The following is a 15,735-nucleotide window of genomic DNA, read 5'->3' as shown; positions in this document are numbered from 1 at the left end:
TGTAGGTAGTGTCTGCCCCCCAGTTTCTTCCACATTTACCTGTATGATGTACCATGTACCATGTGCCTGTGCAACTTCCTTTTATTCTGTAGATGCCCTTTCTTTAGAACCAATATGCTGGCTTTTGGCTCTTCTGACCTTTCTGCTCTTTGGTCTCTAAGGTACAAGATAACCCCTATTAAAAGGGAAACAGTCAGAAGTTGTCATATTCTGTGACTTTACCAGCCAGCATTGGAAATGCCAGTCATGTGAACTTGCTATAAGGGGTTTTGTGGGATCTCACCTTGTTGTCTTTTTGCAGGGTATCATCCAAGCCTACAAGAGTGGCATAACTCTCCAGGGAAACACCACTAGCCTGGGCAGGTGGGACTTCAGTGGGTCTTTCTTCTTCTCCATCTCTGCAATAACAACAATTGGTAAGAGTTCCCTGCTGGCAGGACCATCTCATGGGTGGGAAAGGAGTGGGAAAGAGGATCTGTGCTATCAGAGGCTGCTCCAGCCTTATGGGGTTTCATGTAGCTTGACTGTATCATGTAATACAGAAGCACCCATGAACCTAGCCCTAGAAATGCTTTGACAGTGCCAGTGCAGTAATGATCTCTAATTCAACAGGGATAATTAGCTCAGTACATATCCCCACTGAGTAATGCAGCTTTTGGGGCCTGAACTTCACGATGCTGCGCTGCCCGTGCTTTCCTAGGCTTAGGACTCCGAGAGGTCTGAGGTGAATTGTACATTGAAATAAGCTTTTCTTCTTGCGAGGAGAGGGAATGATTTTGAAAAACTCTGAATATTGACTGTTGAATCCTCCGAGGCTATATTTATGAATTATTCCTTCTTATTACTGCCTGTATTGGATGAAGACCTGCTTGTTTAGGTTAAAGTCAAATAGCTGGATAAATGAAACAATTCAGTTGAGTCAGATTTCAGCAAATGAGTAATGCAAAGCCATGAAGGAATGATGGAAATAAGGGGGCACAGTGGAGAGAATGGAAACAATAAAATGTATTTAGGTACGGTGTTGCTTAAGACAGAGGCTATTAATTATCGTCAGTGTCCCTAGTTCCCGAAATCATCAGTAACTTGCCCTGATGTCTTTTTTTCACTGTGTGACCCAGTATTATAAAAACTGTGGATGGAGAGTATGTGGAGAGATGGTTGTGGAATATCAAAAAAAAACCCTCACAGGTTTCCTGATTTGTGTTGAATTTGTCAGCTCTCTTTGATTTGAAGTACATTTTTAGATGAAGAATTTTCTTTGTGCACCCAGGTGGAGCATTGTTTTGAGTTCTGTGATCATTACTGAAGATACATTGATTTCCAAACATTAAGCCCCCAAACAAGAGCTCAGAGAGAGAGAGGGGGGTTTTTTGCATGGAGGGGGGGTGTCACCTTCCTGTGACTCTACATCTTTCTGCCCTGCTCTTTTGCACATGTGTTCTGGTTGGGTTGTCCTCCCAGGCGCAGGCTGTACCAGATGATGGCAGTGGAGCCTCACTAGACAGGGCTACACAGGCTGCGGTTCCTTCCAGCCTTTGGTACCAAGCAGCATCTGCTCAGAGCCGCTTTGCTTGCCTCAGTAGTTAATTCGGATCAGTTTCTAAGCTGTCAGAGTGGCTCTGTTTTACCACAACCAATTTAAGTTAACCACGTTCTGGAAGAATCAAATTTGTCATGTTAAAATATAAGGGGGTTTTGTGATGATGGCAGAGATCTAGAGTAAACATTTCTGGCTGTTACTCCATGAAAGCCTAAACTACTTTTTTTTCCTTTTTTCTTTCAACTTCTTGCCCTGATGGCTGGGGGGGGCGAGTGGGGAATGACTCGATAGCAGGGGGTGAATAAAAAGAACCAAATATTCCAGCGCTCTATATCTCATAATTTTAAAGCTGGTGCTGTGACCTGGAGACTTGTTCATGATTTTTCAGTTGTGGAGTTGAGAATGCTGTACAAGTCACCTCTATGCAGAGAACTTCAGACAACTGGGACCTTGATTTTGCTTTTTCATGTTAAATTGTTAATTGCGTACCGGTTAGTGTCTTAACACTCTGTGGCTAGCAGTATGTTGTACAAGAGGAAAATGCAGATGACTTCACAAAGCCTCATCCTAAGCTTTTTTTCTGGCCTCTTACTCACTGAAGGAGTGTGCAACCAAATTTTGCTGTTGCCTGGAACTTCATAGGGCTAAAACTGTTAAATAACTCTGTTCAAATGTGGTTTTTCAGACTACCAACCTTAGTTATGGGTCTTTACTTCACCACAGGACCAGCTAAAATGAGTGGTGATGGGCACCTCCCACACCCACCCTGGTTCAACCTGCTAGGACCCCAATGAGTTTCCCCATATAAGACACAGTTCCTGAGATTCTGCCACCACTAGCTTTTAAAATCAAATTGTTTAACTTTTTGGTTTCTTCTAATCATAAAACTGAGATGCCAGTGCAAATACTGGGGATGCTTGGAGCTTCTGAGTCCTGTTTCTATTTCTACCACAGTTGGGAAGCCTTAGCAAAGTCATCCTCCATGGATGGATGAATTGGAAATAACGGTGACTTCCCATATCTGGGAAGTTCTGAGCTCAGTGGCTGTGTCCACTCGACAAGTGTTCCTGGGCTTAGAACAGACTTGGTGGGTATAATGTGAAATCTCACAAGAAGCTTGAGAAGCGAAGCACATTCGTTTGTTTTGTATAGCTAGTGCTTGCGGAGGCATTCAAAAGCACGAGGGAGGACAGGAACCCCAGACTTGCTGATGCTCAGTTGAATGTAGGTAGTACCAAATGACCTTTGAAATTCCTAATGCTTGTAAGGATCATAGGATAATTTGGGTTTCCTGGTATCTCAGAAGGTTTCTAGTGCAACCTTCTGCTCAAAGCAGTCAGCTGTGTGGTCAGACCACTTTACTGAGGGCTTTATCAGGGGCACCTTCCAGCTAAGCTGAGCCCATGCTCATATTTTCAGAAACCACACAAACATATCTTAAGGCTATGTGAGTAATCAATGTGTTTGTTTGGGTTTTTTCCCACTTTGTCTGCTGAATTATAAGATGACATCTTTTCCATCTAAACTGAATTTGAATATTTTTATTTTTTCTCAATGCAACATTTGAATCCATCAAGAACAAAAACTTTCATTTAGCCCAGATTAATACATTTAGGTTATTTGTAAGGAGCACAAGAGAAAGAAAAGTTTAGACCTTCTGAAAAATGTTAGAGGAGGAATTGGTGGTGGGAGCAGGTCAGTGGTTCGAGCATTCCCTGAGTGTGCAATTTCCTCCTGTGCCTGGGAGAACAGGATTGTGCCTCACTGGAGATCACCCCAACTTTCTCTGAATAATTAAATGTGTAATGCTAAATAAAGTAATTCTAGCACTGGCACCCCTCGTTGAACTGCCCAGTGGCCCTGTGGATCAGATATTTGTGTGTTAGGCAAGACACCTGGCTCCCAGGCTTCGCTCAGTGTCTGGGTGTTCAAAGCAAAATACTGTCAACAAGAACGTTCTGTAAATTTGAAATTAGGTCATTCCCATGGGAAGTGATGGCTTGTATCCACTCAGGTAGGAGAAAGAATTAAACCAAATCTCCCCCAAAATATGTTTGAATGCTCAAACCACTGATAAAGTTACTGGTTAGAGAAGTGACTCTTCCACCAGCTTTTTTTTTTTAAATCTAATTCTGTTTTTTCCCACAGCTGAAATTATTTGGTGAATTTGCAAATGTTTTTCAGCCTATGAAAGATACTCTTTTTTTTTTTTTTTGTTATTCTAAGCACTTTTGCCTAAAATACCCTTTTACGGCCGGGCAGTGAGAACAGGAGCCGAACAAACCTCCCGTTGTGGGTAGCTGGAAGTTGCAGTTGCCTCAGCTGAACTGGGGGCACTGCAAGTAGGATTCTGTCTTGTGAATGAAGAGATCTTTTACTAATAATCTGTTAATTACACATCAGTCTCCTCCTTTTAGCAAGTCTGCGGAGCCTCTGAATCCCTTATGTATAGGAGTGTAATGGGCAAGCAGGAAAACAAAACTGAATTTACTTAATGTGTGTAACAGAAGCACTTGAGTTAAAGTGTGCTGATATGAACATTCACAAATAAAACCACTCTTATTTTGCTCCTTCCTTAGAAGATTAAGTTATGTTGAACTTTATTTCAAAATGAGAGAAGTTATAGAGGCATTTAATCCCACTGCTTCAGCAAAAATGCTTCCACTTTGACCTCTATGCAGTTTTTGATGAGCATCTCTTGGTGCAGGCATGTACCAGGGACATCCCAGTAGCAGGCTCATGAGGGATGTGGCACAGCTGCCAGAGTAGGTTTAGTCTTTGAATTTGGTTCAGATCGTCTAATGTATAAAACACTGGTTACCTTCATTCCATTTACTGAAGAGAGTAAGTCCCACTTGCCCATTCCTACTTGAGTTTTATAACAACGGAGGTTTATATACAACTCGGTTGGCATCTATTTGTCTAGTCCAAAGGCAAGGGTCATCAGCCAGATGTAAATTGCTGGACATCTTGTATAATCTAAAGTCTCCTGTGTTGTTTGATCAAACTCTGTATCCTATATAAAAAGCTAATGGGACATGGCTTTTTGGCGTATTTACAACAACTGCTCACCAAGTCTTCAGGAAATTGTCTTGAGCTGCCAAGCCCAAGGGAAAAGGCAGCCAGATCTGGTGTTTGGTGTGCGGGGCTTACTGTACACATTGGACCTTCTTACATCATTGAATTTGCTGTTCTAAATTTAATGTGCAGCTTAACCTTAGATGCTCTCCAGTCAGTGCTATGTGTGGTCCCCAAAATCCTGAAGGCTGCTGTGCTTCACACAGTGACCTGAGATCGTGGGCTTTTCTTCATCTTATCTTATGTTTTTCTCCAGAGACTGTATAACCTGGAAAGCTATGGTAAAAAGAACTGCCCAAGCCATTACACAGTCTTTTAAAACTTAATATAGAAGAGAAAGAAGGGGAAAAAAACAAACAAACCCACAAAAGCTTGGGAATGGCTGGCCATAAGTGTATGCGACTCTTGTTCCGGCTGCAGCTTTACAGTAAATACCCCCAGCTCTTTCTCCTGGGTCCAGACCAGTCCCCAAAACACTCCAGTTCCATAAGGGAGAAATTGGAACCAATCCACCGAAATGTGGCACAGCCAGTATGAAACAGATCACACTGGTCACATATACCTTAAACTCACTTAGATGGGATCATCTACCAGATGTACTTCCCTGCATGTCTCATTTATCACACCTGTTAGTCTAGAAATGGTGAAAGCTGGCAGAAGTCAGCAATTGCACATAAGGGGAAAAAAAGCGTATAAACATCACAGAGCTGCTCATAAATGAAGAACATAGCACTGGAATTAAGGCTGCTGTACAGTCTTAATTTAGCCCCTTTGTTTGACTGTATTTCAAAACAACATCTAGTTACGCAACAGCATCCCGTTCTTTCCGGGGGATGCTCTGCCCACTCCCAGGCACAGGCTGCTGGGGCCATCGCTTTGGAGGTATATTATGTGTTACCACATATGTTAAACCCAGAGGCTCACAAACCATTCAAGCCTAAAATTATTGGAGGGAAAGTCCTCGAGATAGTAAAATTTTGAATTTGTGGGGGTAGGAATGAGATGAAAAGACAACCTATATACATACTGTGAAATAGTTTACTGCCAGATCTTTTTCTGGGGGTAGTTTGCTGGTGCGTGTGCACAATTAACTGTTTGCGGAGTTGTCCATGGTGAGATATTTTTTTTTGTGGCACAAAACTTGGCACAGAATGTGTAGATACCCCAAGCTCATAGTTGCACACCTTTCGATGCTGTTGGTCAGTGGCTTACCGCAGCTGGCGTGGGACAGAGGTTAGTGAAAGAATGGGACTCCATCTAGTCAACCGTGGATGTTTGTGCCCTCACTTATCTCACATACAGAGCCCAGCCCTTGGACCTCTCCCTCCTGGGGGCTGCTCACCTGCCCTGGGGCTACAGCCCCTACAAGCAGGGTGGCAAGGCGTTAGTGGCAGGAGCACCTCTGTGCTTGCGCTGCGCCAACCAACAGTTGGGTGTTACTGGGAGGGGATGGCGTTATTTGTGGGGAAGAGATAAGCTTTGCCGTGTTATGTCAGTCTTGTATATGGACATACACAAATCTCTAATGAGTGGAGGTGATGTTGAAATGTAGTCAAGGGTATAGGTCTGTGACTGGCTAAGTCGCTGTTGAAATGCTTGTCATGTGCTAGTCCTTCCCCTGCTTTAAAAAGCATCCTGTGAAATAAAGCAAAGTTAAATCTGACTTTCCTGTGGCATGAAACGCTTGAAATTACAGAAGTGCAAGTCGGCAAATTTACAGGATACTTTTAAAAGAAAGCGTGGGGAATAAAGACACATATTGCAGTAGCGATGTTGAAGCCATGATAGTCTAAGGATACAAGTGAGGCTGTGCTTGCAGGGCAGTACCTTTTATTAGACCAATTCATGTGATTAGAAGAAAAAGGCAACGTTTCTAATGCTTTTTTTTTTTTCTTTAGGTCTGAAATTGAAGTATTTTACTCAGGTTAAATGTAACTTCTCTGGGTTTATTGACTCTAGGCAAACATTTTGACAATTTAAGCTTAAGGTGTATTTGGTACTTGTGGCGCAAAACAGGAATGTAAGCAAGGAGGTAGTGTTAAATTCGTTAGTCCTGTGGGACAAAGGTAGAAAAAGGTGGTTGTTATAATTAAACCACTATTGTTGTGATTCAGAGACCATCTGACAGCCATGTAGGATCATTTACCAGCAAACACCATGCCAACAATGCTTACAAAAACTGAACTAAAACGGAAGTTTTGCATTTACGTCAGATCCCAGTCAGGACAGTGGGTAGGGGAGAGGAAATTCACTGGTAAATGGAAAAGGAACTAAACAAAATTGGCAGGGAAAGAAATGTTATTTTCTAGCCTACAATAGGATATGACAAACAATGGATGTAACTTACAGTTATTTATGAAAAAGGTCCTTTTTGGAGCATTGACCTTCTTGTCTAACTTTTGTAGAAGATGGAGGTTCACCTCTCCAGGGAATGAGGGCAAGCTGAGAATATTTTAGGTTTAACACCTCATTCCTTCCCTGCCTAGGCTATGGGAACCTGAGCCCCAGCACTGTGGCTGGTCGAATCTTCTGCATCTTGTTTGCACTCTTTGGGATCCCCTTGAACCTTGTACTCCTGAATGAAATTGGGCAGCTGATGCTGTTGGGGGTTCAGCATTGCGCCCATCACCTAGAGGAGGTGCTTCACTGGCAGGTAAGCGATGTGGACTGGTATGCCTCGCCCTCAAGTTCAGGAAAGAAAAGACAGAAAGGGCATTGTCTGGTGTTTGGGATGCTCTGACTAGCAAGGACAGCCTGCCTACCTATCAGGCCAAAAAGGCAATAATACTCAGGAATAACTGGAAGCAAATAAATTTAGTTTATGACAGCCCTATGAGGTGTCAGATAAGGTTGTTTATTAATTGAGGGAACTTCTGTGATGAATGGCTTCCCCTGCAGCAACAGAAGAGCCAGAGTTTGAGCCATGCACAGTCCTAGAATATCTGGTCTGTTTATCATCAGTCATAGTTAGAACTGCATGTGTAAGTGTCATGGGAACATTTGTGGGATAGGCTTTAAACTGGCATGAATTTAGGACTCATGAAGGTGATGCCCAGTTTGTGTTGACTAGGAGAGCCACGCCGTTTATTCTAGTGGAATGTCATGAATGTTTGTGTGGGGTTTTTTTTATGGAGTCCAGCATCGTCTTCAACCAGAAACGGAGCTGGACTTTCCCTGCCGCCCTTCTTGTGACAGTCTCTTCTCTTTTTTTCTGTTTTACTAGAAAAAAGCTTCCCTCCTGATTAAGACCTGTGCGCTGGTAACTGGCTTGTTATTGTTCCTCCTGCTACCTCCCTTGCTGTTTTCTGACAAAGAAGGCTGGTCTTATGAAGAAGGCTTCTACTATTCCTTCATTACCCTCAGCACTATAGGGTTTGGAGATTACGTGATTGGTGAGTAGTTCAGATTTCATTGCTTTCACCCACTGAACATCAAAGCTAAATGTGTGGCACATGAAGATCCCAACTTGGCAGCTCTATGCTACTAGCAATCCACAGGTCTGATGATAAATATGTTGTGGTAGGTATTTGACAGGTTGGAGAAGGCATGATTTCTGAGATAGCAATGCCAACTAGGAGAGCAAAGAAATCGCTTCCCAGTCAATGAGTAATCTTCCAGCATTGGGATGATCTGTCCCTTGAATGACTACAACACCAGCCTAGTCCTGCGTTTTCAATCACAGTAGTCGCTGATAGCGCACTTGGTGTGCTCCAGTGCGTCAGCCGTGATTAGTTTTAAACAAATGCTACTCTGCATCACTGTTAACAGATAGTGACTGTTTCCTCTGTCAAAACCCCAGACAACTGCTTTCTAAAAGGCAGCTTAAGTCACTTCGGTGTAGACTGTCAGGCACCAGGCACAGCCTAGTTTTGGTTGCCAAAACTCTTTGCCAGAGGAAATGGATTTGGACCCATGCCCAACGCATTTGCTGAAACGCGGGACACACCTTTTTGATAAAGACTTTCTCATTAAAAACAAATTGATTATAGAAACACATGCACTCTTGAATCCCTGGGAGACAGAAAGACTAAAACATCTGATTATGGATTCTTTATTTTCTTTTCTTCGTAGTGCTTGCTTGGTGCTTAGACAACTTAGTGGTGGTTACCTTAGGACTTGTCTAATAATGCATCAAAGATATGACTAGAGCTTGTGTAGGCACACTTAAATGAGCTGGAATCAAGTTAACTTGGGTAAGGGTAGCTAGATGTAGCTTAACAGAAGCTAGCCAGTTCAGCATTTTCCTACACTGGTTTTATAGATGATGCTGAACTCTGTGCTGCAGCAGCTTGACTCCTCTCAGCTCCTGATAACTAATTTTGAAGCTCTTCACTAGTATACCTCCTGCTTCCAGGCATACCTTCACCTGTATGGTACCTTTGTAACTGGTGTACCGCTGTAGACATGCTAGGTTCCGTATAGGAATAACTGAATATGTCAGTGACCTGTGGTATGCAGAGGTTGAATGATTTTGGCCTTAAAATCCTGTGTTCGTGGTTTATGCCTCAATTTAAAAATAAGCAGGACCAGGGCATGGGTTCAAGTGACTGTCACTATTTTGTGACTGCCATGCTGTTTCCCCAGTAGTGTGATCTCTGGCACTGTTCTGGACCAGGTAAATTCTGAGGGATATCATATGCCAGGAGTGATGCCTGATGTTCACTTTGGACACAGCTGCTCTGTTTTGGGGAAAGTATAAGCCAGGCTATGGCATTTAGATTTGAGGTCATAGAGTGGTCCCTAGGCTGTTTTATTTAGTAACGTGGATGTAGCTTCTCTTACTGGCCCTGAAATCTGTTAGTTTACACACTCAGCAAGCCCTTCTATTGGACACAGGGTGCCATGTAGGTCCTAAACTGCTTCTGATCTTCTCATGCCCCCAAGACTGCATCTATCAGATGGTCTCTGTGGATAAAGCATTCTCCTTAGAAGCCTCAAATAGCCCTTTCCTATTGTTTTCATTTATGATTTAGAGGCATATAATTTTTAAACCTTTGAATTTGGCATTGGTGAAAGGTGCTTGAAGGTTTGTTTGAAGGATGAATATAATGCTCTTCCTGGTTAAAGTTCACCTTCATGTAGAAAGCCAGCCCAAAGAGTAGTTTCCACAGAAGTGGTTGGTAGCTCCCAAACATTTACCAGTGACTTAGTGACAACCTCAATGTCTTGTGTTCCCATTATATTGAAAGCACATACAATGTGTATTATATAATAAAACCAAGTAAATGGATGTAGAGGATTGGCTGTTTAATATGGCTTCACTGACCAGATACTACTTACCACAATCTTGTAGACAGTAACAGTTCATGGACCGCAATGTGGGAACTGCCAGTCTGTGCAGGTGATGACAGGACAGTATTCCTACATACAACCACTCACAGATGACAAATACCTAAACACCTGCCTTTATGGATGTCCCATTTCAACCCAGACCTATGTGTACTTTTCATTGGAACATGGTATGGAGAGTGGCCTCCAGGTTCATGGAGGTACCACCTCATACGTGTTAACTCCTTGCACTCTGTCCCGAAATTATTGGGTATTCTGTAGTATCTGCTGCGCTGTAGGTATTCAGTTATAGAGTAACAAACCTTCCTAAGGTAAGGAAACTAAATAATGAGACCTGAGCAGCAGTAGAGAAGAAGCCCACGCAAAGATTTTGCTGCCACTGATTTGTAGCGTGTGTTTGCGAGGGTCCCGCAGCCTGCTTTACAGACACAGCCCAGTCGTCTTCACAGGGCTGAGCTCATTCCTTTGCTTTGCCTGCAATATTAATATTAGTGCTGACACTAGCTTGGCATGTAGAAGTCTCTTTGCACTAAACGTTGTGGAAACATAACCAAAAACATGACTTTGCTCCAAAGGGATCAGAAAGTACCTAGCTGAGCAACCAGAGGTGGCATAATTTCAAGCTGTCTTCCAAGGCTTGGTTGTTCTTAGAGGTTTTAGGACTGCTCAGACCCCTTCCCTCCCGCTCTGAGGGACTCACTTGCTCACCTAAATCTGGCTTAACAAGATGCATGCACCAGTACCTAGAACCCGCCTACCTCTCTGCGGGGGACTCCTGTTACATACTAACACAATATCGTGATTCTGAGTGGTAAGTAGAGAAATGAAACTATACACTTAAATGTGAATAATTGCACTTTGACATAGATGTAATTTGGGATCTGTTTTTCTTTCTTAGGGGTAATCTTTACAATTCCTAGGGAGTTCTAGGCTATTGCTGACATATCATGAAATATCCTTGCTTACAACATCTGTTCACATGCTAAGTAGATGGCATACTCATGTTTTGTGTAGAAATCACTAATATTAGGTCATATTTCCACTGTCTTTGCTTTACATGTAATGTCTCCTTTGAGGCACTCTTGATCCAATCTAGAAATATTTTGGGTGATTCTTTTGTAGGGATGAACCCAGACCGCACCTATCCAGGCTGGTACAAGAACGTAATCTCTCTGTGGATCCTCTTTGGGATGGCCTGGCTAGCACTGGTTATCAAATTCTGCATCAACTTTCTAGAGAGCTCCAGTGACTTCTGTCAGTGCAGCAAGAACAACACAGAGGTGGCAGAAGACTTAATGGATGGCAACAAAAATAGTATGACGGGACTTCACAATGTGGACATCTGCAGTGACAAAGACACAAAAACAAAAGGACCAGATGAATCTCACGCCTACATAGCTCCTACAGAAACAATCTAGGCAAGAAACATACCCTTGGTGTCTCTTAGGTTTTAGTGCACCAGAGATGCACCACTTAGAAATGTGAGAATGGAGCTGCCCTGATGTTCACATGGGTTGAAAGCTTCCTTACTGAGCTTGAAATGCTTCTGTTCTGAATTGAGCAATGACAACAAAACGTTTCATTTGCAGCACCATCAAGAATTACCAATGGGACTCTTAGCCAAAAGTAGATTTACAGAGATATTACCTACCCTCTCACCTCAATATGAGGTAAACTTGGACATCTGTATGCAACACTAGCTGTTGTCCTTTTCTTTGCATGCAAAGTTCTTGTAGCCTCTAATTGTACATGTGGCATTTTGCAAATACCACAACTAGAAAAGCAAGTGCCATTTAGTGCAGGAAACAAATTGCGTGTTACTGAAAGACTTAACGAAAATCACTATTTAAAGCCACCTGGCAGTCACTGCAAATGTGCTCCATCACCTATATGCTTGTGCTTGCCATAGGTGGTAACATGGTTTTGCTCTCTGATCATTAGTACATGGATGGCAGCAAGGCAGAGCTTGTAGAGGTGCCCAATAGAAACAGATCATTCAATTTTTTTAAAACAAATTTCTACATCAGAGATCCACTAATATTAAAAAGAGACTAGTTACACTATTCCTTGCTCCACAACTTATGTAGGCTCATCCTTTGTCAACTACTATGTAGACCAAACATCATCAGCTAAATGTGACAGTTCATTTAGATAGATTTTTGCTTTGCCACATCTTGGAAGCCAGAAAAGGAGGACTAAAGGCAGTTTTAAGTGCCAGTGGTTCCAACATTATCCCATGGTCAAAGTTAACAAGGGCCACTTTAATCTAGAAACAGACTGAAGTATCTTCAGCTGTGATCAAGAGATGCTATTCAGGTGAACTTCTTGTGTTGTAAATGAACAGTATTATCTGTTCTAGCTAACACCGTTCATACAAGCACAATTATCTTTTGTTCTGTGGCATGCCAAACCTGCTTATTTGGCTTTTGTGTCAATCATGAAACAGAGCTGGTTTGTTTTCTTTAATTCTATTAAATTCTCAGAAGTCTTTTGATAAATTATGCCATTTATAAAGGCCCAATAGAGTACTAACTCCTGCTGCCATTTACATACCCATATCTAATCTTCTCATTTTCTTATTCCTGTTGTGCTACTTGCATCCTAGAGCATTAACTTTGAAGAGTTGATCATAGCAGTAAACCAGAACAAAGCATTTGGGTGAGCCTTCAGCTTCTGCATTGGACCAAGATTCCACATGGATGGTGGAGAAAAGACTGCAAACACAATCTGTTAAAGTACAGGACTTGGGAATTGGAAATATCCGTAGCTGGACTCTCAGAAATGAAGCAAGTGGAAAGTTTACGGTCTTCAGGAACACAAGTTGTATCATGAAAAAAGTATTTCCAGAGTAGGCCAGTCTGAGTGTTGGTATGTGGTGGAACTGATTGCAGGAGAAAATGCAGGAAAGGAATCTGATGGATGAAATTTAGTCTGTCAACCGTTTGTCAGCCTTTTTGTTATCAGCATTTTGCCAACTCCATAGTAATAAATGTTCTCAAATATTGTTTCAATGGGTAGCAGAGATAAGAAAGGGAGGTAGTGGAAATCTCAGGTCATAGTTGGGAAACTGAAACAAAATAAATACATTTCAATTTTTTTAACATTAGGTAATTTCTTAAACAGCCTTTAGCATAAACTTTTCTGTTTCTTCTGTGTTTTGTCCTGTTTATTTTCACTGACGGATGCACCATGTAGGTTTTACTAATGTAGGCTGGCCTACAATAAGACCAAATAGTATTTCTTTAAACCTAAGTGAATCACAATTCCGCAACATAAAATGTGATACCCTTTTCTTTCAGGTGCAAAACTCAGTAAATATAACTCTGTCGTAAAACCTGGATGCTGGGAAGGTAGTAGGAGTTTCTGCTGTCAAAGCTAGGAATGACTATGCTAAATCTATTTCAATTTTAACTTGAAATGTTACAGGCTCTGGGGATTTCCACCAGCTCTGCTCTTTAATGAGAAGGCTTAGCTTGAGAAGAGTTTCTTCTTTTCAGTTTGAGTGTCCATTATATTAATCACATCTAATTCATATTCCCATGTATTTGTAGTTTGTGGATGAGGTTTTCAAAAGTACCTTAAAGGTTTGGACACCCTGGTCCTACTGAAGTGCAAACAGACTTGCATGCCTTAGGCAGCTAATATACACTTCTGAGAGCTAAAAGGAAGAGGAACTCTAGGAATAGTCCCCAAAAAAGGAAAAAAACAGTAATTCTTCATAGATCTCAATGCTTCCACTGTATGTCAGGGTTCAGGCACAAACCTAAGCATGTGGCTGGACCTCAAGGTGACTCAATATCTGCCCCAGCAATCCTTGCTGATTCATTTCCTTCCGCAGCTGTGCTCTTCTATTACCCAGCAGCTCACCACCAGCATAGTCCTGCCACCACCTGGTACAGCTGCCTTTACGGCAGGCACATCCCAACAGCTTGCAAGCCACATGTAACTCCAGAGCTGCAAGTTGCCTGCTTGGGTCTTGGATCACCTGAAGGGGGGGGGGGAACAAAACAACAAAAAAAAAACCCAAAACAAAACCAAACAAAAAAAATCAAACCACAACACAATAAAAACCACAAATACCATCTCTGCCTGGGTTCTCTGATGCCAAATTAGCATGTTGTCACTTATGAATATCCTTTTATTGATGGTTCCTCAGCTAACTTTTGATACGGACAATAGGTATTATTGTATCTGAGTCCCCATAGACTGCTGTGCCTCTAGTCTTTCTGTTCTTTATAAAGCTGTGTTGTGGTTAAATGACATGGATGAATTTGTTCCCAGAGGGATGAGAAGAAAGTGGAGTTTTGCAACATCACGAAAACATCATTGCTGATGTGTCTACTCTACCAAAATATGAAAGGTTATCTGCTCAAGGGTAAAATAAAGAAAACAAAAGCATGGTGCTGTTATCATTCTTGTCACAGCTGACTTGCAGTGTTCTGTAATCTGCATTGGAAAATTACAGATGCTTTTTTGTTTTGTTTTGTTTTTTTAATAATGTCTCTTCCTGTTCAGATAAGTATGCAGTTTCCATTAGTGATTTTGGGTTAGACTTTCACTGCTATTATTCTTCACAAGTCACTTCTTCCCTATTATCCTGTTTTCTTCCTTGGGAGGAGCTGGGGCTGGAAACAGGTTTGGTTAGTAATGGTAGTTGTAAATATTTATGTAACATTAGTGTCCAGAGGCTTTTTCACAATCACATAGAGCATAATGTGCTTTTGACCCTTATACAGTTTCCCAGGAAATCAATCCCTTAAAGCAAGAAAATAGGCCTCTCTCTAGCTCCCCTACTCCCAGGACAAGTCCTGGCTTCAGCCTCGGTGTTTCTCATGCTGGCTCTTTTAGCTAGTCCAAAAGAGATGTTTACCCCTTGGGGAGAGAGATGTCCAGAAACATGTAATAAGATGTTACAGCAACATAGCACAGGCTGCTCAGAACTGCACGGTTTTTAATAGTCTAGTTGACTATGGTATTTTAAGATCCCTAGACTAGAACAAAAAAGCCCTTTTTCCATGATGGTCTCTGAGTCAAAGAAATCCAGGATGTCATTTTTCTCACAGTGGTTGGCTGACAAGATCTTATCTTACAACTGATATCCCAGTTCAGTTTAGAGCTGGGACTGTTTGATCTAGAGAAGAGAAGGCTCAGGAGGACCTCATCGATGTATATAAATACCTACAGGGAAGGTGTCGAGAAGATGGAGCCAGGCTCTTTTCAGTGGTGCTCTGTGACAGGACAAGAGGCAATGGGTACAAACTGAAACACGGGAGGTTCCTCCTAAGCACCAGGAGATGCTTTTTCACTATGAGGATGACCGAGCACTGGCACAGGTTGCCCAGAGAGGTGGTGGAGTCTCTGTCCTTGGAGACAGGCAAAAGCCATCTTGACATGGTCCTGGGCAACTGCCTTTAGGTGACCCTGCTTGAGCAGGGGAGTTTGACGAGATGATCTCCAGAGGTCCCTTCCAACCTCAACCCTTCTGTGATTCTGCATCTCAAGGTCATGCCATCCTCCTCCTCATAATCCACAGCCTGCCACTCTCTCCAAACTATCTCTATGAACATTCAGGTTGCACTCTCAGCAGGCCTGGTGGACCTGATCCTTCCCAGGAGAAGAAATGGATCTTTCCAGCCTGAGTGAGCCCAATGGGGTGGTCTATTTATGTGTTTTACATAAAAACTTACAGAATTTTCCTTTATTTATGCAGATATCAACTAAGATTTAGGTTCTATTGCACTGGGCAATTCGTAGACACTAATTATATTTCTTTCACAATCAGAGAACAGCTTTATACGAAGGGTGGTACAGAGCAGATACAATTGGGG

General features: G+C 42.2%; 1 protein-coding gene across 1 annotated transcript; it reads left to right on the top strand.

Moving 5' to 3' along the window:
• Window positions 1-301: 301 nt before the first annotated feature.
• Window positions 302-11,325, top strand: KCNK17 (potassium channel, subfamily K, member 17; the record flags this gene model as incomplete). The annotated part of the gene is made up of 4 exons (XM_009708937.1): window positions 302-416; window positions 7,105-7,271; window positions 7,842-8,010; window positions 11,030-11,325. Coding segments are annotated over 4 exons (747 nt in total), but the record flags the coding sequence as incomplete, so codon positions are not given.
• Between the last annotated feature and the right edge of the window lie 4,410 nt (window positions 11,326-15,735).

The sequence above is a fragment of the Cariama cristata genome, unplaced genomic scaffold (genome assembly GCF_000690535.1).
Source record: "Cariama cristata isolate BGI_N322 unplaced genomic scaffold, ASM69053v1 scaffold9711, whole genome shotgun sequence".
NCBI classification, from domain to species: domain Eukaryota; kingdom Metazoa; phylum Chordata; class Aves; order Cariamiformes; family Cariamidae; genus Cariama; species Cariama cristata.
Note: the sequence above shows the minus strand (reverse complement) of the source record. Positions and strands in the feature narration are given on the sequence as shown.